This window comes from Vidua chalybeata, chromosome 2 (assembly GCF_026979565.1).
Source record: "Vidua chalybeata isolate OUT-0048 chromosome 2, bVidCha1 merged haplotype, whole genome shotgun sequence".
Lineage (NCBI taxonomy): Eukaryota > Metazoa > Chordata > Aves > Passeriformes > Viduidae > Vidua > Vidua chalybeata.
In genome coordinates this window covers 111418425-111440887 of record NC_071531.1, presented here as the reverse complement: position 1 = coordinate 111440887, position 22463 = coordinate 111418425, and the positions used below count along the sequence as shown (strand labels likewise).

The 22463-nt window shown below is 46.9% G+C and overlaps 1 protein-coding gene across 2 annotated transcripts; it reads right to left on the bottom strand.

The window, feature by feature from the left end:
- Nucleotides 1–139: 139 nt before the first annotated feature.
- ADPRH (ADP-ribosylarginine hydrolase) lies at nucleotides 140–9224 on the bottom strand. Of its 2 annotated transcripts, none has more exons than XM_053934296.1 (4): nucleotides 8680–9224; nucleotides 7649–7995; nucleotides 2179–2539; nucleotides 140–1489 (listed from the first exon to the last, which is right to left on the bottom strand). In XM_053934296.1, the coding sequence occupies exons 1-4, from the start codon at nucleotides 9036–9038 to the stop codon at nucleotides 1102–1104; spliced, it is 1455 nt and encodes a 484-aa protein (XP_053790271.1). In that variant the 5' UTR covers nucleotides 9039–9224; the 3' UTR covers nucleotides 140–1101. The 2 variants fall into 2 exon arrangements, with proteins under 2 accessions (XP_053790271.1, XP_053790272.1); XM_053934297.1 differs by lacking the exon at nucleotides 8680–9224 and adding an exon at nucleotides 8153–8666.
- Nucleotides 9225–22463: the final 13239 nt, after the last annotated feature.

Here is a 22463-nt window from a genome sequence, read left to right as displayed (position 1 = left end):
GCTGCTGGTTTTTGTCAGATCTGGGCTTTTATTATGCCTTTATGTGCACTCACAGCATAAAGGTGTGCTGAGTCCCTCCTCTTGGGAACCCTCTCCCTCTGCCCATACTCCTTGATGCAATAACTTCTCTCCCTACCACTGGTAGCACATCTCCTCTTGCAGCTGGAGCTTGTAGACACCTGGCACCTCTGATTTCATAACCCATCCAACCCTCAACCCATGCCATAATAGAACACAACATTTAACAGAGGCTTGTCAAGTCTTTTTATTGAATGGGATAAACTGGTTTTGAAATTGTTCTGAAAACAGTTTAAGTGCTTTGCTGTGTCATAGTCTGGATTTGAAGAAAAACCTTATTTTAATAGAATTATGCATAGCAAATGTTAAGCAAATTACCTTTAGTAACCTTGACGAAAGCAGGACATAGTTCACTACAGAAGCTGATGTACAATGCAACCTGTTTAATTCTCCTTACCCACTTTTGCCTTCAGTAAGGATTTCATCAGGAGTCTTGAATTCTCCTACATTCATTGAAATAGGGAAGTAGCATGATGCATTCCTACCTGTATTGCAGAAGTGGTGTGGAATTGGGTAAAATGCACTGCTCATACAGCTTTAAGGTCAGGTTTGGGGTTTTCTTCCACATTCATTTGAAACAAAAACCATCCCCTGCTAAAATAATTTTATAAGAAAGCTCTGCTGTCCCCAGACACAATGGGCTGCTTGTGCTCCCTGCTCCCCTTGTAGGGGGAGGATGCTGGTTTTGGGCAGCCTGAGTGGGGTTTGCTGCCTGTCCTGCTGCTGCAGCAGGACCAGCAGGGCTGCTCTGGGTGCTCCTGCTCCTCTTGAGGACCAGGTGATGTGCAGCCACCCTGCAGCGCAGGAGCGATGTCTCGGGGGACCATTGTGTGTTCCCGTCAAAACACCAGCCCCAAGCTAGCACCTATGTGGCCTCCCCACTGAAGCCAGCACACAGAGAAAAGGCAGGTCTGGCTCTGGCTTACATTCTTGAGATTTAACTGGCAGGTTTGCAAACCAAGCAAGAGAGCATGGGACGGCCGCTGGGTAAGTGTGCCTGTGGGGTGCCCTGCCACCTCCTGCCTAGATGATGTTGTACAAACCCTTGGCTACCTTCTCCAGGCGGTCCTTGTACTCCAGGTGGGCGTAGAGGGAGGGGGGAACCCCCTTGAAGGCATGAATGACGCCCCACCAGCTGGCGGCGATGGCAGCCGTGGAGTCACTGTCACCTCCGTGGAAGAAGGCGCGGTGAGCCAGCTCCGTCCAGGAGTCCCCCGCGCCCAGCAGGGCGTCGTAGGCGATCATGGGCGCGTCGTGCCCGCTGCTGCCTCCCCAGCCACTGTAGCTGAGGGAGGTGTAGAACGAGTCTCTCTCTTCCACGCCGTACTTGGCTGGGAATTTGGGTGAAGAGACCCCGTCCGAGATGCCTCTCTCCGCCAGGTATTTTTTCCACTGCTCTTGGAAGTAATACCTGCCAAACAGGACGGGATGGAGCGGCTGTAAGTTGTCCCAGGGCAGCAGCACATAGCTGAGCACCGCGCAGGCGCCAGCGGAAAACGCACCGTGTCAAGAGCCCGCAGCGAGGGCTCAGCAAAATGGCAGGTGGCCCCCATTTGTCAAAACTAGGGACGTGATTTACGGTAAGAGGCACAAGGACAAGTTTCAGTGAGTTAGATTTCCCCTCCCTCCAGTCACATGGGAGAAGGCAGCCCAGCACCTGCAGGATTCAAAGGCTCAGAGTGAGAACTGAGTCATCCTCCCAAATTCAGAGCAGCTCTACCTCCGTGTGTGCCCCTGCACACAGAGGTGTAGTGAATATGCAGCCAGATTTGGTTATAACTTTCAAACTGAGCTCAGCCCTAAGCTTGATGCTGTTCCCCAGCCCTGCTTGCCATCTTTGATAAGATCACAGTTGCTTGAGATGACAAGTCTACGTACTTCATACTGGATCCAAAAAATGGTCACAAGTACATGACCCAAACACAACTCGCCTTTTTTTTTTTCCTCAAGTTAAGGTATTCTGAATTGATGTGATCCTATGGCAGGTGTGTGCTGCCTTAGAAGTTTGCCATAATGTGATAACTGAAACTTAAGTATGAGTAAAGCTCGCTTTGTCGTACAAGGGCTTTACGAAATGGCGGCACAGGAAGTGCAGCTCACCATTGCTCCATGTTCTCCTTCACGAAGAAGCCGGACTCCTGCACGTAGGCTTTTGCCTGTGGCAGCACCTCCATCAGCCCCTTCCCCCAGGCCACGGGGGGGACGCTGTTCACTGCGTAAGCCGTGAAGAGGGCTGAGGCCAGGGCCCCCAGGTAGCCGGTGGGGTGGTGGTGGGTCATGCGGCCGCTCTCGATGCTGACTTTGACCAGGGTGTCCAGCTGGGCGGGCTGGTAGAAGCGCAGCCCGATGCTCATGGCGCGCATGGCGGCCCCGCAGCCTCCTGCCCGCGGGCTGAACGGGATCCGCCAGCCGTTCGGCTGCCCCGGATCCAGCTTCATGGTGCTTTCCAGAGACATGGCACCTGGAGACAGGAGCCACAGAGCCCAAGAGAAGGAAGAAACAGAAACATCAGTAGGAGGTATCTTGGGAGCAAGGGGAAGACAGGCAGGGCAGTGGGGAAGAAAGCATCACTTTGTATAAGGAATTTGAGCTTCCTTTTAAAAACATAAGTTGTCTGCTCACATACATATCCTGCCTTAAACTGCTGGAACAACCTGCGTCCTTCCCAGCAGACCTGACAATTTTTGTTTGTGAAAACAATTAAAAGGTCTAGGGAAACACTTTACTGCTCATTTACTGACATTGTTTATATTTACATTTTGTGTTAGCCAAAAAAAAATATATACTAATAGATAGATACACATATACCTATCTCTGTAAACAGAAAGGTTTGTAGGATCTCTGACACAAGGCCAGTCTAGGTAACTGCTTTTTCACAGGACTTCTAAAGGCAGAGACCTCACAAGCTCCTCATTTGCCTCACTAATAGAAAATGTACTGACAGAAAATGTTTTCCAGCTCTCCCTTGCTGCAGTTTAAGTTTGTCAGAAAGCCTTGAGTGTAGCACCTCTCTCAAGGTGGTGCCTAATTGGCTTTATTGTACTCCTCTTTCATAAGTTGAAGCTGCTCTTCAGCTATGAAAGAGGAGTACCAAAGGTTTGTCCAGCTCACTAGTTCATATCCAAACACTGCCACTAAAGGGTAACTGTAGAAAGACTGTAAGAAATGAGGCAGGTCCACCTCCAACTATTTCATATTTCTATTTACTTTTTAAAGAATTTACTCTGCTTCTTCCAGTGCTGCTTCTTCAGATGAACACTTGTTAGTCCAACACATTCATAGGACAAATAAAACACATTCTAATTTCAGAGCCCAGCCAGTTCCCCCAGCCAAGACAGTGAAATGTTTTGAGAGCTAAGCCCAAATGCTTGTGTGTAAAGAAGAAACAGGTTTGGAACATTGAATTATCTTTGATTCTCTTCTACCTTGCTTTTTTTCTCCTAGTCTTCTCTTCTGGCCCAGTTGTAAATAACTTCTTTTCCAGCAGGAAGGTAAATCAAGGCAGGTTTCAAGCAGCTTCATTTAAGTTTTAATGTGCTGGACAATGGCAAAGGTGGACTCAACAGACTAACGCCAGTGTGCTGAGTCCTCTCTCAGACACACAGCGTAACAGCAGCAGCTGGCTGTTGCCACACACCCAAAACTAGACTGTTGCTCGTACACTTTGTTCCCTCACTGGGACGGGTAGCTGATGAACTTGCAGGAGCTCTGTTACTTTGGAAGTCAAACTACATAGAATAGAGTAGCAAGGAAGAAGCCTGGGCAAGCAAATTCACCTCACTTTGGTGTAACTCAGTCACCGTGATCTGTGACCTTGCTGATCACATCCAGGTACTGCACTAAGTCCCCTGCAGAGCTCTTGGCTTCTGCAATTCCATGTGCATGTTTGGCAGTAGGGTTTGGTTTATGGCAGCCTGTTTTACCTGCATGTACAGCACCCTTGTAACTGAAATATCTCCAAAACCATGCACAGCTTTAAGACTGGCTTCTGGACATAGGCTAAAAATAACTAACAGCTGTCCTCTGTCAGGAATAATGTCAAATGCTGGGCGAAGTGTCTTTAGCTCTACTGGGACTGGTCACAACGAGCCTCTAACTGAAGTGTCTGTGAGTTTGCTTTTAGGATGTCTCAGTGCGGGAACATGTTCAGGCCTCTAAATTTCATGTAGTTTACTAATTCAGTGCTGGCTGCCGTGTATCAAAATTGTTAAGAGGGATATCAGCATAATTTCCAACTTCATGATGACTAACAGAAAATTGAGGCATTTTTCTAAAAATCTCACCATACCAAGCATTGTATCCAATGACCTGTAACAGGACATTAAAATGAACCTGTCAAACAAAGTCCCGTTTTCTAAAAAGCTGTGCCAACTATTCTGGTAAAAGAGAACTCTTCCAGGAAAGCAAGGGGGAAGGGAGGGAGCACAGGGACTAGGGTAGCTTAAAATCAAAATCTGCATAACAAAAGCAAAGATTACTGTTGCTGAAACTTCGAGAAAAAAACATTTCTTCAGGACCTGTCTGGGCAGGCTGAGACCACACACCTCAGTCCTGGATAAAAAGTGAGATTGTTCTTGCACTAACTGTAGCTAAAAAATAAAAAGGAAGATGACAAGGTTTTAAATGGAAAGAAAGACTGGTTATTTTGCAATACAATTTGCTTGCAGCTTTAAGCCTGTGCATCTTATTTTAGGAAATGACTATTGATAACTTGCAAGTGGAAAAAATTGTGTAAAACAGTGTATGACAGCTAAGACTTAAAATTTATGAAGTATTACAAGTAGTATCCCTCACACTTTTAAACAGTTAAAATATTAAAACATTGGAAAAGCTGATTTAGGAAGACTAAGATGGAATCACATCAGGTCTTTTTTTCTTTTTTTTTAATAGGTTTTAAAAAACTGCTGTAGGGAGTTTTTGATTAGCAAATTGTTTTGGAAATCCTTTACATCCAGGTTAGGAATCCTTTGTACTAACAGGAAATTAAAAGTAACCTAAGCATGACACTGGTCTAAGGAAAGAAGAAATACAAGGAAAAAGTAGTGTGTGAATTACGGCATCCTGAAAAAGTTTCAAGAACAGCTGGACTCAATTTTTGGGATAGGCCTTCATTCCACTTACCTAGACTCTTTGGGTAACAGTTGTCTGGGGTTGATCAGTACACATAAAAAAAGGTGAGTTACACAAACCACACAGTAGTAAATAATTCTAAAGGGAGAGGATTAGGATCAAAAGGCAGTTTAGAAGCAGAAGGTTTCCTGAAGAAATGCTTTAGTTGTACAATGAAAAAAGAAGTACATCTATGCTTGTGTTGCTTAATTAATTGACTTTGTAAACTGCAAGGAACAATGAGTTTGGGGCTGTGGCACATCACAAACAGCAATAGTGGATGTAGGGATTACCTTGTCATTGAATTACTACCCCCAGAGTTCTCTCCTGGGGCTGCGTCCCTGAGGGACCCTGCTGTGGCTGTCCTGTGACTCAGAACGTTGTGGGAATCCCTTTGTTACTGCAGCTTTGGGTTTTCAGGTCTGGACTGCCTCATGTGAGCCATCAATGTGACTTTCCCCCACTGTTCTAAGGAAATCTCTTCAGTGTTGGGCAAAAGTTCCAACAGCAACTTTCCATTCTCAGCCTTCAGGGCTGCAATTCCCTGGTGAGTACTTAATCCAGAAGGGCACCAACTCAGGTTATGTTCTCAGTTAAAATCCATTTATTCTGAACTGCCAAAAGAGGTTATTGGCATGCAGCTTTTATCATTAGGACTTACCAATATGGCATGGAGAATCCAGACAGCTTTTCAGGGTATGGATTAGGTATTCCCTTTAGTGAGAATTAAACTGCTGAGGGTCAGAATTTAAACTCTCAGAGCTGAATGCCTTTCCTGTACCTGCAGCAGGAGCAATTCTGACTGCAAATTTTTTTATTTTTTTGTCTTTGGACACACTAAACAATATGTATTTCTTTTTTTACCTTGATAATCTGACCTTTCCTTGTCACTCCTCTTAATGTCCATAGCAAGTTTGCTTTCAAATTCATCACTTCAGGAAGAGGAATTTCTTTTAGGGATATTGCAGCTCAGTTTAATCACAGAAGGAATGCAGTAGGTGTCCTTTTGTTCTTAGATATTATTTAAATTTTAACATTTAGATTTTAGGTTCTTCTCCTTTTCATCTTAGGTTTTAGTCACCAAGGTTAGAGAGTGAAAATCCTTCCGGGTGCTGCCTCACTGGCAGATGTGGTTAGTCCATCTTGGCTGGGGGAACTCAACTATGCTGCTTCACCAAAACTGCCATGAATCTCTTGGGAGTTTGATCTGCCAACTTCAGCTGTCCTGACAAGCATCATTACCCCCTCCTAAATGTTTTATTAATTAGGGCACTCCAGCAACTGGGAATATGGGTGTTAAAAGAAGACTGATAATTTAGTTCTTTACACAAGGATAGGAGCCCACTGTGGAAAGGTAAGCAGAATAAATTCCTGTTCAGGTTTCCAACCTGGTTTATTTTGGATATGCACAGCTCCGAAACACTATGCTCAGTGGCAAGATTTGGCCTTTCCCATGTTTAATGTCAAGACAGAACACTCTTGACATACTCTGGCCACTCCAAATAAGCACATCTAAGCATACATACAATTTCAATGTATAAACTTTGCACAAGACTGCTGAATATGAGTGTTTCCTGGATACTTCACGCCTCCTGCACTGGTCAAATTAGAGGCCCAGCCTAAGAAGCTCCAATTTAAATGTATTCCAAGCATTCAGAAGAGCCTGAGCCATGAGCACAGAGATGGATGGAATCCTTGGGGAAGAGCTGGGTCAGGAGGGTTGGGTTAATTAGGAACCACAGGGATATGTTGTACATGTCTTGGCTACTGCAGCCTGTCACGGTGCCCTTCCTGAATACTGCCAGGCCCACTGCTTGTGACACAAACTCAGCACCACTGTGTCTATGCAGAGAAAAGAGAGCTGCTGGAAGCACAAGGTTCAGAAAAGAAGACTGGCCTAACTGTCCTGGTGCAGAAATCAGGCATGCAGAGCTTGCCACAGGCAGGCTTTGGGTTTAGTAAGTATAATTATTCCAAGCAAGGATCTTTGTGCCTTTAAATATATTTTACATGTAATTTGTTGCATTTGTGATGAGAAGTTCTGTATTATCTGTTTAAATGTGTTGCTTTAACACAGCCTCTCAGGGTGTGCATTACAGTACTTCAATGTGAATTCTTTATCCACTGAATAATGTAGGAATCCAAAGTGCAAAAGCCGTCACCCTTCCCGAGCTGAGGCTGGGCCTTAAACACAGCAGTAAGAATATTTTGTAAATGTGAACGAAACAGTATCTTTTTCATCTAGTTCAGAGAAGCCCAAACCACTTCAGCTTGCCTTACTCTGTTCTCTTTAGTTCATCCTGAAACAGGTACTGAGCGTGGAACACGTTTGCCTTTACGTGAAATACGGTTAACACACTAAACGGCCAAAAGCAGAGCTGGGGCCAGCCCCAGCTCCAAGCTGCAGGAGCGACATGAGCAACAGCACAGCTCTACCCAGACTGCAGGATGGAGGGCTTACCTGGAGCTCTGCCCTCCATGTCATTCATGCACTCCTTGTAGTTCCTTGCAAGCAGAGTGTAGAGATGTGGTAATCTTGGGTTTTTCCCAGCTTCTACCAGGGCTTCGGCCGTGGCCAAGTGCATCACGGTATCATCGCTGACTATCCAACCCTGGAGGCTGATGTTGCCCAGTCCCCCCATGTCTGCCAGCTCCTTGTGGATGACTGGGCCACTCTTCTGGAACTCCCATCTCCCATTGTAATATCCCAGCGTGTCACCGACTGCACTCAGCACTATGGATGCCACATAGTTTTCCACCCCCTTAGGACACATTTTTCGTCCCACGACTACTTCAATGTAGAAGACACTGTGAGAAAGAAAAAAAAGAGGAGAATAAGAATTAAATCTTTCTCACTTCAGTATGGGTTTATCCTGCTGAGCTCCAGCAGGCTGGATACCCTGCCTGGCACCAGTCTCACCCAGATGATGAATTTCTTCACAGCACATGGACCCTGTGCACCTACCGTGGGTAAGCGTGTGGCAGCCCAGCCCTGGGCCAGGGACACCTGGAGATGTCCTGCTGGGACGCTGGCAGGATAACGCTGGATAACCCAGGATAACCCAGCTTAAAGATCAAAAACCAAGGGCAGGACTGCTGAACCATGTGCAGGGTATGTGACCACAACCGTGTTCTCCACCTTTCTGAGTGCATGAGCAAGCTCACATCAGCACCCAGCGGCTTTTGTACCCTGGGGTAAGGCGAGGCTGACCCTCAGGGGTGCATAAATAAGGGGTAAGGTTTGGCTGGCCTGCTCAGCTTTGGCAGGGCCAGGCAATGGCAGTGACACCTGCTCCTCGGGCAGGCTACAACAGCGGGTGCTCACGCGGGCAGCACCCCCAGTACCCGCGGGTACTTCAGACATGAAATACCAACCACGCCTTCCCCCAGAAACCCTCCGCAACTCAGGCACTGCTTCTCCTTTTCGCTTTTGAGAAGCAGAAGCGGCGAAAGCCGGCGGCCCCGCCTGAGCCGGGCCCCGCGGGTACTCACACAGCGAGCCCCCCGATCGCCGCCAGGACGGCCACCGCTTCCAGCCGACTTCCAGGAGCCCGGGGGAACCCGCCCCGGCCCATGGGGCGCCCCTCGGCCTCCGCAGCCCCAGGCGCGGCCTGTCCCGGGCCGCCCCCCTCGGCCCGTCCCTCCGCGGCCGCCCGGGGCGGTGTCACCGGGCCCGGCTCCTCCTCGGCAGCCCCGCCGGGCCGTGCCTGGCAGCCCCCCGGGCCCGGCTCCTCCTCGGCAGCCCCGCCGGGCCGTGCCTGGCAGCCCCCCGGGCCCGGCTCCTCCTCGGCAGCCCCGCCGGCCGCGGCGGGCTCGGTTCGGCGCAGGCGGAGGGACTTGCCGGCTTTCATTTTCGGGGCTGCCCTCAGGAGAGCTGGGCTGAACCCTCGGAATCGAAACCGGCACAGGGGCAATGAAACGAACTGTTTAGCTTTTTTTTTTAAAAAAAAAAAAAAAAGCGCTGACAGCGTTTCCCGCGGACGAACAGCCCCTCCCTGATCCTGGCTGGATCCCACTCTGTGTCTGCGCTGGGGAAAGATTTTGGGAGGGCTTTCCTCACCTTTGGGTTCTGTTTCCCCTCCTTGCTGCAGCCTGAGCAGAGCCTGGAGCCTTTGCCAGGAATCTTTGCCCCTGTGCCTGCCCCCTTATAGAACCACAGAATTGCTGCTGAAACTGTGGAAAAAACAGGAACTCTCTTAAAGCATCTTTTCAGTGTTAGAAAATCACAGCATTACGTTATTCTGGCCAGATGTGCAGCAGAAATTATCATCCATGCATGTCCGGGTTGCGCAGTGAAAATCATTCCACCATATATGGTTCTTTACTAGACTTTTCACCTATTTATACATAAAAAACTTCAAAGGCATTCATGTTCATTGGTCCTAAATTACACAATTCTTAGTATTCAATCTCCTGTTGGTTATTGATCCCTTTGCCTTTGATGCTGATTCTTGAAGACCTGTCTTTGAGGTCTTCATTCTTTGGTTCTCTTATCGATCTTTTCGCAGACCATGTGTTTCTGACCCCACCCTGTTGTAATATTCATTAATGTTCATTTACCTCCTGTGTATTTTCTGGCTTTCCCTATCTAGACATTAAACTCATCAGACCCCACCCAACTCTTTGAACAGAATCTTTGAACAGAAACTTCAATTCCTCTCCCCTGGGCAAAGGCGAACAAACCTAAAGTTACATTAAAAGTTTTTAAAGTTGCATCATTTCCAACAGAATCATCAGGGTTGGAAGAGACCTTCAAGATCACCAAGTCCAACCATCCACCCAGCACAACACTTTTACCCCTTAACCACAAAGCCGTCATCCAGCCACCTCTTGAACACCGCCAGCATGGTGACTCCACCACCTCCCTGGGCAACCTCTTCCAATGCCTGGCCATCCTAACAGTGAAAAACCCTTTCTAATACGTAGTCTGCATCTCCCCTGTCCCAGATTAAGGCCATTTTCTGTAGGCATGGTAGAAGAGACTGTAGAAGCTGTAGAGACCAGTGAGGTCACCCCTGAGCCTCTTCTCTAGACAACTTCCTTTAGCTTGAGTATTTGGGGGCAATGCTCTCCCCACAACCCCGGCGTGGCCCAGATCAGCTCCCTGGTGACCCCAACCCCTCCCAAACCAGGGCTGATCTCTGCTATGTCTAGCAGTGCTGTTTTACCTAGTGTCCTGAGGCACCTTGTGATCCCATTGCCTTGCTTTATCCTTTGTTTTTATTTTTGGTAGTGGTTAGGCAGCTGAAGGAATCTGGTCAGTGGGTGAGGAAGGGATAGGAGCACAACACAGGAGCAAGAAACAGGACTGAGCATGTCTGGAATTGCACTTTGTAGAAGCTGAACATTTTTAGCAGCTGGCAATCACCTCCACACCAGGTCTCCAGAGTCCTTGTTCACCCCAGAAGGTACCAGCACCTCTCACATGGAGGGAAAACAAAAATTTCCCCCTTGGTGCCTATGGGAAAAAGTGGTGGTAGTTTTTGAGCTGCAGCCCTGGGGGATTTCAGGGCAATCACAAATGTAGTGCTGGGTCAGAGCAGAGTCCCTGGGGAATTTGGGGGCAAGTCACAGTGGGGGGCTTGGAGGGAGCCCTAGGGGACTTCAGGTAGCTGAGAGCACAGGTCTGCATGGGAGCATCAGCCCTGGTGGCCTCAATGCTTCATCATGCCATGTTCATCCCTAGATCTACTCCTCCTCTGCATCCTGCTGCAAATGCAGAGTTTGAGAAGCATCTAGCCGAAGAAATAGTAACAGAAAAGGAAGTGGGGAAAAAAAGCTGCCAATGTTCCAGCACTGCCAGCAGTGCCTGATGACCTTTTCTGCTTCTTTGGTTCATTTTGTTTTCTCTAGAACAGCTCTGAATTTACCCAGGTTGGTGCAGTGCTTAAAAGCAAAGCAGGGTTTTTCACTCCTGAGTTTTGGGCCTGTGAGAGGGAAAACCCCTTGTGTTTTTGTCTTGTGGAATGGCTGTCTGTGAGAAATGGCTTCTGCTCCAGCCTCAAGGACAGAGGAGTGGAGAGGAAAGTCACAGGGCTCCACAAACAGAGAAGGAAGATGGGGCAACACCTCTACATTGGCAAAAAATTGTCTGCGGCACTGAGGTGTTTGGTTTTCATAATTGCCTCCAGCTTCCTGAATTCTCAGCTTCCTAAAAAATGAAAACATGATGTGCAGTGCAGTTAAGTGACATCCAAGAGATGTCAGAGAAAAGTGTTGAGGACTCCTCATAGACAGACGGTGGATAATGATCCAGCAGCAGGAACCATCAGCAGGAGCCTGCAAACCTAGGGTGAGGAGAGCAGCAGTCTGCAAGCTCAAAGGGATGCACTGATCCCAAAGGGATCTCCGTGTGTGAGTCCCATGGGATGTCCACAAGTGGGTGAGGAGAGCATTCTCCATAAGGGAGCACCTCCATCTCCAAGATGTTGCAGGGAAGCATTGCCCTGGCTCAGACTGCGGTGTGGGGAGGTGGGCACGATTCTCCCCCTTTGCAAAGATGGCCTTCTGATGCTGAGCACTGCAAAGAGTTAGACTCACCATGTTGCACCATTCTGGGGAGTTTGTTGTATGTTTTATTAATGAAAATGTAGGCTTCTGTGCACCAGTGTCCAGAATATGCCTTCTGGAAAATACCATGTTGGAGCAGCTTGCCGACCTGCCCCTGCCATGTGTTGGACACTGTGGTTAGTGCTCACTTAGATTTTCCCACATTCATCTGGGAAAAAAAAGGGTAATTCTTTCTGACTAAAAAAATATACCTTTCTAGACAAGCTAATGGTTGAGGACTCCAGTTTGAGGGGGCTGTGAAGGGCAGCACTGCAGCACTGGAGCTGCAAACTGGTTGAGAACCTGTAGGACATTTCCTCAGAACTACAGGAGGCCTTCAGGCCAGGAGTTATAAAGAAGCTGAGCATTAAAAATGTATGGTGCACTTGAACATATCAGCATCCCTGTTCTAGATCCTACAGCTGTCCCCAAAATGGGACTGCAAAGGCACATCTGGAATTCTCATTTTTCATCTTCCCTATCCATCTTCTCTTCCCCCCCCGCCCCCCGCCAACTTTCCACAGAATCTTTTTGGGCCCTAAAAATATCTTCATTTTGGACCAGTGCCAAACTCTTACCAGTCTCTCATTCTTTTAATAGCACCTTTTTCTCTGTAACAACAGCAGGCGGGCTTTTTTTTGGGGGGGTTTTTTGTTTGTTTGTTTGTTTTTTTCTCCTTTTTGTTTTTGAGTGGGGAATATTTCTGGGCTTACCCCAGTTCTCAGTCCCCAAGTATGTGTCTGTCACTGGCCAGTAAATAACAGTGCTCTGCATCAGGGGCATTCCAAGCAGGGGCAGCAAGTGCCACGTGAGGTGTGGATCTCTGTGGTGAGGCTGGGCAGAGTCCTGGTGGGGCAGCAGTGCCTGCCTGTGCGAGGGAAGCACTCACCCTTGCAGGATGCTCTTGCAGGACCAAAGGTGCCTCTGGGCACCTGGCTTACAGGGAATACTGCACTTTGGTCTCTTACTGAAGAAAACAGAGTTGTTGCAGAAATATCAGCCTCGTTCTTTGCAGGTTTGTCTTCTACAAACTGTCCAAGAGCGGGCCTGACTCACTCTCCAGGGCAAAAGGGAAAATCAGTGTGTTCTTCTCTTTGTGGCACCTACTGCTCTCCTCATGATGCTTTCAGAAGTTGTCTTTAACACAGATTTTAAAGCAAAAACGTAAAAAAAAATGCAACAGAGTCTAACTGTTTCAAATAACTATAATTCTGCAGAAGATAAGCAGGGTAATTGCCTTACCACAGAGAGAGGCACTGTAATGCCAGCTTGGGGCAACATGGAAGGTCAGGGACACACAGAGAACATCTCCTGAACTGTGATCACCTTTCCCTTGTCCATATCTATAACTGGAACTGCAAACTCCTCTTTATTGCCCTTCATCAGGTTCACAACTGACATGTTGGTAAAGGGACCTCCCCTAGTACACTCCAAATCCTGCTTTTGAGCCTGGGAACATCAGTGAAGCAATCCCAGGGAGCTCTCCTGGAGCTGATATCTGCCTCCAGTGGTGGATCTGAAGCTCCAGGGCTGACAGGCTGGTTGCTCCTTGCTGTGGATCAAGTGACATTTTCATTTTGGATTGTGTGCTGGCACTGTGTTCCCCGCTTGCATGGTGGCAGTGTCTGAGATCCATGTTGTTGTCCCTTCAGGTGCTTTCTTTGCAGGAGCTGCTGGCCTTGAGTCCCTATCCTTTCAGAGAGTATCAGAGTGGAGGGGGAGCCCATCAGAAGTGTGTCATGCCTGCAAGCAGAGGGGCCCATCAATCCTGCCTTTCAACCACTCTCAACTCACCCTACAGCACCAGCAGGCTAAACTTGGAGGTCCTTGGCACTTGCCAATGAAAATGAACCCTAATGGAATGTGGTGCTTAGTGATGGGAGGGGAGAAGGTTTCATCATGCTGTAGGTTTTGAAACAGTGATGCTCCCCCTGCATTGTGCAATCAGTCATGTTTGAAGTGTTAGATGTGCTTTCTGCTTTGAGAGCAGGTTTCTCCTTTCTGTGGGAAAAGAGACAGTCTGGGGAACATGACTGCAGCCCACAGTGTAGAAAAGATGTGCCAGGTGTGAGGAAAGTGAAGAACAGCTGCAGGAGAAGGAGCTCAGTCTTCTGGGACAGAAAACCCTCCAATCCCAGACAAAGCTCTGCTGAGGCTCCTGGTTTTGCAAGGACAGAAGTAGTGTAAAAATAAGGATGAGAAATGAGCAAGGTTGATAAGTAAGGGCTTCTCTTTCTTCTGCCAGCAAGTTGCAAGTGTGTTCAAGGTGTCTGAGGAAGTCATGGGTTGTGTACAGGCACAAGAGCTAAGCTTGAGGGAGAGAGAGTTGGAGGCAGTAGCTGAAATTTAGGAAAGCAGGTGGATGGGAATGATAGTCAGAAATTCCTATTAGCTTACTGGGGAGAGCTTATAGTACCAGGACCTGGCAGGATGAAGGATGACTTTCCTCAGCTTGAATGACTTAAACTTGAGAGCAGGCGAAATTGTAGGTATGATAGGTTAGGAAAAGCCCTGTGGTGGCTTTGAGTTACTTGACTGGGTGGTTATATTCCACCACAGGGATTTCTTTGATGCTGGGTTGTGACCAGGGCCTTCTTTCTTGTTTCTCTCTTGTGGCTATTTTTTCACCAGCTCCCTCTGTAATAGTGCTGTTCTTGGGCATGACTCCTGCTTTTGCACATGTACCAGAAGAACAAAAGGGCATGAGAATTAATGAGAAAGGGCTTAGGAACACCAAAGAGCTCGACATTTGAAAAGTTACTTCTGCATTTGATTCTTCATGAATTGAATTTCAGAGAATTGGGAAGTGCTGGTTTGTGATGAAAGAGGAACATGTGAGCAACATCACTGAATGTTCTATTTTATCCATTGGTCTGACAAGGCTTAAAAATATCTGCCTATGTTTCCATTCTCTGTTTACGTGCTTTGTGTGATGCAATTCAGTGGTGACATCATTTTAATGCATGGAAAAGTCCTCCTGGAAGGAGGAGCAAGGACATTGACAGTGGCATCCGCTCTTCCAGCTTAACCCTCACCCTGTGCATGTACCCAAACTCGCAGGGCAATGCAGGCTTTAGAGGGGTCACCAAAGACACTGATGCTGTGTCAGTCCCCTGGTGTGTTCCCAGGATGAGCCTGGTCCAGCAGAAAGGACAGGCAAGTTCCTGACAGCAATCACTAGGCAAAGGAAGCTGCTGACTGTGAAAACTCTTGCTCTTAAAACAGCACTTGAGGTCTAGGAGGACATGGCCACTGATCTACCAGGTATGTGGCTGCACAAAGCTGCAAGACAGTGTAAAAGAATCTGGTTTGGAGGGGAAAAAACTAAGCATATTTGATGTAGTGTCAGACCCCATGTTGTTGAAAGTTAAGCAAATAACTCCAAGAGACAGAGAGAAGCATGGGAATAAGGATGCTGTTCTTCTCATAGGTTTAGAATTGCTGTGACCCATACCCCTCCCATGACAGTGGCTCTGCACTGCCTCCAAGCAGTCACTTCTGCTTGGAGCAGAGGAGAAATTCACACTTGAGCTTTCATCCTGTATCAGAGACCCCATCCCTGTGCTCAACCCCAGCCCCACAGCAGCAGGAGCACAGGACAGCTCCTTGTTTGACATGGATGTGACAAGAGCATGAGCCCAGGGCTCCGGCTTTGTGTCAGCACAGACACTTGCTGGGTGTGGGAAATGTGTTGGTCTCCGGTCTGTCCGCGCCGCCGCCGCGCTGGAGTAGCTGGGGAGCTGTAAGAGGCAGAGGAGTGTGAGATCTTGGTGCATGCTGTTCATGCTGTTCAGTCACCTGCTTGCACTGGGACCAGTGCTAGGAAAGTGAAATGTTGCTTCTCCTGCCCTCAGTCCCCAGAGCCTTCTCATTTTCTTCCACTGAGCATCCCTGACATGCCAGGCGCTTTGATGTAACCTGCTCATGCGTGGCTTGAGTTGTTTGGGCTGTGATAGTGAAACCTGCGAGGCCACGCTGGGACTGACATTACCGTGTCCAGCCATAAACAAGGCTGGGTATGAGGAACCCCTCAGAGCCTTGGGCTGTGGCCAGGAGGAAGCAAACCGGAAGAGCTGCTTGCGCTCCTTACTGAAAAGGGTGTGGGTGGTGGTAAGGGGAAATGAGGGGCAACATAATTGCCCCATTCAGGAACTGGCATCTGAAAACACAGTCCAGTGGTGAGACTTTCTGCCAGTAGCAAAGGTCATTGCTATCATTAAGAAACTAAGGCTGGAGAGCTGTGTAAGCCGGGATCCCCAAGCAACCAACTAGCCTGACCTCAGTAAATGGGAAATGAGACCAAGTGCAAAGTGAGTTTACCAAGGCTATCTCAGGCCTGGCTATCTTAGTAGGTTTATTTTGATAAGATAATTGACTATGTAGACGGTGGACTTCAGTAAGGCAGCACTTACAGTGCTACAGGCAAAACCATTAAGCTGGAGAACCAGGGGATTAATGTGAGCATTGTAAGGATTTACCTAAAGAAAGAATGTCAGGAGGTTGTGCCTCAAGGGAAGCGAGCTGGGTAGAAAGGGGTTATTAATGATGCTCCTCAAAGGGGTGATCCTGTTTAGCCAACAGGAAAACAAGCTGTAATCAGATTTGGTCAGATTTGAAGGGCTAAGTCACTGCAAAGATTTCTCAGGCTACAGGAAGAGAAGAACTGATGGCATTGAGGACGGGAATAGGGAAAATATGGTAAAAAGCAGCAGCACAAAGTGCAAGCTTTCATATGCAGACAGTAGCTATAAGATGTTTTGCTCCCAGCTTGTCCTCTGCCATTTGAAAAATCAGAGTAAGTGGGGTTTGACTGAGGATGAGTTCTCACCATAGTGTAGCCAAGAAAAAGAGGAAGGCGAGAACATCTGGTGAAGAAGCCAAACGCAGCACCTGTGCTGTGGCATTGCTTTGTCTCTCCTGGCAGATTTTCGTGGGCACATTTAGATCTCAGGCCTCCCCTCAGTCTTTGCCCTAAGTGGAAGATAAGATACATTGATGGAGGAGCTGTATTGTCCAGACAGCCTCACCTGAGCCTCACAGATAGTGGATGTGGCCTCTGAAGAAAGGCAGATCCAAGCCAAAGGCACCCATGTCCCTGCAGCCTGAGGATTTCCATTAAAATATTGTGATACCCACTTAAAAGGGGAAACCCCACAGCTCACACTTACAGAAATTACTCTCTTTATGTTCAAATGGAAAAGAAACAAACCAAAGCTGGACACCACATTTAGGTTTGAGGTTCTGAATGTTTTCAGGTTTGGTTCTTGTTTTAGGTTTTAGGGGCTTTTGCCTTTGTTTGTTTTCTCCTGAACTCCCCCTCCCACCTCCAAATGTCAAGCTGGCAGGTTTCTGGAATTGAGTCCTTCTGAGCTTTGCTTCCTGAAAGCCCTGAATTTGCGCTTCCCGTGTTGCTGTCTGATCTGTGGACACTACAGTGAGCTATGTCTGCTGATGCATCAGCAAGGGCAGATATGCTGCTGTCTCTAAGAAAGCAAATCTGCCAAGAAATGTTGTGTTTGGCAAGAAAACTGCTCCAACATGAAGACTGGCCAGTCTGTGGGTTGCCAGCACAACCTTGCTGCATATGGAGGTTTTGGAGGTTTTCTATACTGATCCCTCTCCTGAGCACATGCAAAATGAAACCAGCTAATGTTTCCTAACACACATATGGGCATAATTTTTCAAAGGGTTGGAAAAAGCAGGGGTCCTGACAATGCTCTTCTGACCATTGAATTTCTTCTTCCAAGACAGAAACAAGCCAGAGCCCAATAAGGATATCACAATCACAGCCTCAGCAAAAGGAAAAAAAAAACCCTTTATTTTCTTACTATTAGTGGTAGAAATACATGTTTCTTTTCTTCTTTTTTTTTGGTGGGTTTTTTAATAGATCTGTCTAAACCAGATCTGATGTAAAAAAAAAAAAAAAAGTCATCCCAGCAGGTTAAATTTTTTAAATGAAGCCTAACCAGAGCCAAAGCAGAAAACAACAAAGCCTAGCAGTGCTGATTACAGGTAGTGCTTTCAGCTCTGCTTTTACCAGAGCGTATAATTCTGCTTTTTGGGCATGATTTCCATTGAAAACAGTGTTGCATTTTTATATCTAAATCTGTGTCAGAATGGCATTCACACTTACAAATATAGTGCTTGTCCATATGGGCAAATTGTAGGTAGGAAGCTGGGCTGCAAGATAGCAGCATGCTCATTGGTTCTAATTAATTCCTTGATTACATGCTCCTGTGGGCACCAGGGGTGATTTACTTTGCTTCACTCTTAAAGGCAGGAGAGGTTTGAACAAAATGTTTTGGGTGAAAATATATATAACATTTGGAGCTGATTTAATGCCCATTTTTTGTCAACAGTCCCTTCTCTCTTTCTCAGTCCACCACGTCCTGCTGCTGATGCTGGTTCTAGTAAATCAATGCAACTCACAAAGATGGCCAAGAAAAGCAAGTTTGTTTAATTTTTTTCTTTGCAGGGTTAGCATGTTGAACCAAATTCCAAGGGGACAGTGAGGGATAAATGTTCAGGGGTGAGATTTGTCCCTGCCTCTGATCAACCGTATGGAAGTAATTCATGGGATTTTTGTAAGCCTGCATCTTAGAAACCAAGCATCATGGGAATCAACTGTGGATTGCTAAAATCAGAAACAACGTTCTGATGAGCAAAACACACAGTTTGCCAGTCCTTAATCACATTGACAGATTCCTAAGCTGGCAGGACAATTGCCCAGCAGACCTCACAGAGAAGGCAGATCCAAAGTGCTGCTTCTCCAACACGGGTTGAATCAACATGAATCAACACCTTGATTCATTCCTTTTGCAGGTGCATTTTCATATCCACATGTCATCATCTTGGAACACAGGCTTAAATATTTACTTGCTTATGTTTTCACTGTGTCAGTTTCTCGTTGCCACTGTGGTTTCATGATTAGGACAGTGTGAATTTCCGTGGATCTCTGCAAAACCTCTAGGACCAAGGTCCTCAGGTTTTGCCTCTGTGTGACCCACTCTGAAGCCAACTCAGAACCTTACACTTTTTTTCCCCCAGTGAATGCAAGGGTAACACAGGGAAATACAGTCCTGGATAGGAAACAGCCTGAAAAATCACCTTCCTCTTGATGCAGTCACTTGTGCCAAATAGCAAAACGCCTGATTAGGCAGGCAGGCTTTCCAGGGATCCGGCTGTCCTCAGCTGCACCCTGGCGCTGCTGGCGCCCGGAGCAGGGAGCGCAGGTGCCCTGCCTGCAGGGAGAGGCAGGGCTCCAGCAGCCCTCCGAGCTGGGGGAACAGGGCAGGGAGTGTGCTCTGAATGTGCACCCTGTGCAATGCTTGCTCCTCGTTGCGTTTACATTTTTCCGTGTCATAGCACCAAAAAAAAAAAAACTAGAAGATGGTAGTCAGGAAAATGGCTTGTGAAAACAGGATGAAGGCTCACAGCCTCACAGCCCCTTATGAGCCAGCAAAGCCTGCAATGCACCCAGCACAAAGAGTAATTTAAGTCACAGCACAGCCAGACAATGTTTGAGCTGCCCGTGTGCTGAAATATTTGGTGGGAATATTAGAACTAACAAAAATCAGCCTGTGTCTTCTTCCCAGCCTGGTGCTGCCAAGGACTGCGACTCCCTGGCACAACCATTGCAGGCAGCCCATCCTGCTTTTGTGAGGGAAACCAGTGTGTTTGCAGCTCTGTCATCACTCCCAGGGGTGGAAACCACAGGAGATTGCATCCTCCTTCAAGAGCATCTCTGCTCTAAGGGAAGAGCTTGCAGGAGCTGCCCTGGAGGAAAGGAGTGGATGAAGGCAGCTGTGAGTGCCAGCCTGCATGCACAGACCTGTCACTCTTTCCTGCATGGACTGTGTGAGCACGGTGGTTGCACAAGCAAGGATGTCTCACTACAGCAAAGGACAGCAATCCAGTGGGTTCCTTTCAATAGTTTGCTGTGAGGTATTTGAGGAAGGTTAATCCCAGATTACTAAGGAATTTTGTCAAGAAGCCCCGGTGCTTTGTGCAGTAAAAATCAAATATCCACCCATGCAGAAATCGGGTCAAAGTTAAACTTGTCAAACAATGTTGGTGCATTTTGCATTTGCATTGCTGGAATTAATTTCCCACATTCATTTTCTCCCTATCTGTTTCTGAAACAGAAACATCTTCTAAAAAATTCAGAAGATTTTTTTAAACTTTATTGGTCACTTCTGATTTACCATGGCACACCAGACAAGACATGCTACCTGTGCTTTCAAATGTACCATGTCACCAGAGCACACTAGCTGTTCATTTCCTTCCTTCCTTCCTTCCTTCCTTCCTTCCTTCCTTCCTTCCTTCCTTCCTTCCTTCCTTCCTTCCTTCCTTCCTTCCTTCCTTCCTTCCTTCCTTCCTTCCTTCCTTCCTTCCTTCCTTCCTTCCTTCCTTCCTTCCTTCCTTCCTTCCTTCCTTCCTTCCTTCCTTCCTTCCTTCCTTCCTTCCTTCCTTCCTTCCTTCCTTCCTTCCTTCCTTCCTTCCTTCCTTCCTTCCTTCCTTCCTTCCTTCCTTCCTTCCTTCCTTCCTTCCTTCCTTCCTTCCTTCCTTCCTTCCTTCCTTCCTTCCTTCCTTCCTTCCTTCCTTCCTTCCTTCCTTCCTTCCTTCCTTCCTTCCTTCCTTCCTTCCTTCCTTCCTTCCTTCCTTCCTTCCTTCCTTCCTTCCTTCCTTCCTTCCTTCCTTCCTTCCTTCCTTCCTTCCTTCCTTCCTTCCTTCCCTTCCTTCCTTCCTTCCCTTCCCTTCCTCCCTTCCTTCCTCCCTCCCTTCCTTCCTCCCTTCCTCCCTCCCTTCCTCCCTTCCTCCCTTCCTCCCTCCCTCCCTCCCTCCCTTCCTCCCTCCCTCCCTTCCTTCCCTTCCTTCCCTTCCCTTCCCTTCCCTTCCCTTCCCTTCCCTTCCCTTCCCTTCCCTTCCCTTCCCTTCCCTTCCCTTCCCTTCCCTTCCCTTCCCTTCCCTTCCCTTCCCTTCCCTTCCCTTCCCTTCCCTTCCCTTCCCTTCCCTTCCCTTCCCTTCCCTTCCCTTCCCTTCCCTTCCCTTCCCTTCCCTTCCCTTCCCTTCCCTTCCCTTTTTATTTTAATCTGTAAACAAGATGATACTTGTGCTCCAATATGTGCCAAGACCAAGACTTTCCTTCTTCAAATCTTGCCAGTTTTAGAGTCTGAAGGTTGGGGACAGCTAGGGGGAAAACAAGAACAAGAAGTCTCTGAAGCTGTAGGAATTTTGTTATTGTTATTTTCCTTTGTAAGATGAAAGGGATTTTCTGTAACCTGAAACCGTTGGATTTTCTTCTTAGTTGACAGTTATTTTCTTTTGTTATTGATATTGCGTGGGAGACCATCAGTCTTTGTGTGAAAGGCCTAAATTCTCAGGATGCTGGGACCAGTTTGGTAAGGTTGCTTTCTGCCCTTCTCTTACAGGGAAAGAAACAAAATGTTGTCATATAATTCCACTGAGAAACAGATGAGTATTACCAGCTGAATTCAATTCATTCTCCACATACCCTGTAGTCCATGTGCTGGTATTGGAACCATCAAATGCTGACAGAATAAGAGGAATGGCCTCAAGTGGTGCCAAGGGAGGTTTAGATTGATTATCAGAAAAAAATTCTTCACCAAAAGGGTTATCCAGCCCTGGAACAGCCTGCCCAGGGTATGAGTCTCCATCCCTGGAGGTATTTAAAAGACATGTAGACATGGTTTAGTGGTGGACTAAACCAAGCAGTGGTGGGTTGACAGTTGGACTAATTGATCTTAAAGGTCTTTTCCAGCCTAATTCTATGATTTTATGAAAAAATATAAATTTATGGAAAAAAATGCTTTGCAATGGGATCATTTCTCTGACAAAGATGTTTTTAGGGCATTTGCACAGTCATCTTTTGGTGATGTACATCTTTGGAAATATATCTTAGGTAGTTCCCATTCAACCTGGACATTCCGGTATTAAAAGCAGGCAGATGTGCTTTTAGTTCAGATTAACACAGATTGGAAAGGCTGTTCACCTTGGAAACAGTGAAGGGTATTCCAGTCCTGTAGGAGGGAATGTGGTTATGAATCCTCGGTGGAGAGTAGGTGCTGTGTTTTGGTTTAGTGTTTTTCCAGTTCTGACCTTTCTGAGAGTTCTCTGAGATGTCGATTGAGAAAGAGAGGGAGGTTGGGGTTTTTTTGCATGTTCTTGACAATCAATAGATGTTCAAAGTAATGATGTTCGACTGCACTGGAAGTGCATTTCTGCAGAGGTGGAAAAAGTTGGTGATGTCAGTGGGTCTACAGGAGAACACTAGCAGCAATGTATTTGAAAAGACTTCCCTTTGAGTGCAAAGGATTTCTACCACAAGTGCTGATTACTGAAATTAATTTCCCCTACGCAGCACATATGCTGCAAAATTTCACTTGTCTTTTCTGCTTTTTCCTAATGGTTTCCTGTGAAAGCAATGGAACAATGTAGTTGTGTGATGCTTTCACATCTTCCCATTTTCTGCAGTAAATATTTTTAGCAGAATTTAACTATCCTTTCATATTAAATCTTAGCTTCTCTTTTGCAATACTTCTGCCTATTTAAAGCTATTTCTGGAGCATATAGAGGTGAAATGCTGAAGGCCTAATCAGGTGCACAAGAAACCTTATTTCTATGGGGATTTTGCTGTGAATTGATGGGCTTATATTATTTTCTGCAGTGCTCAAAAAAGCAGTGTCTTCTCTACTGTCACTTCAGTA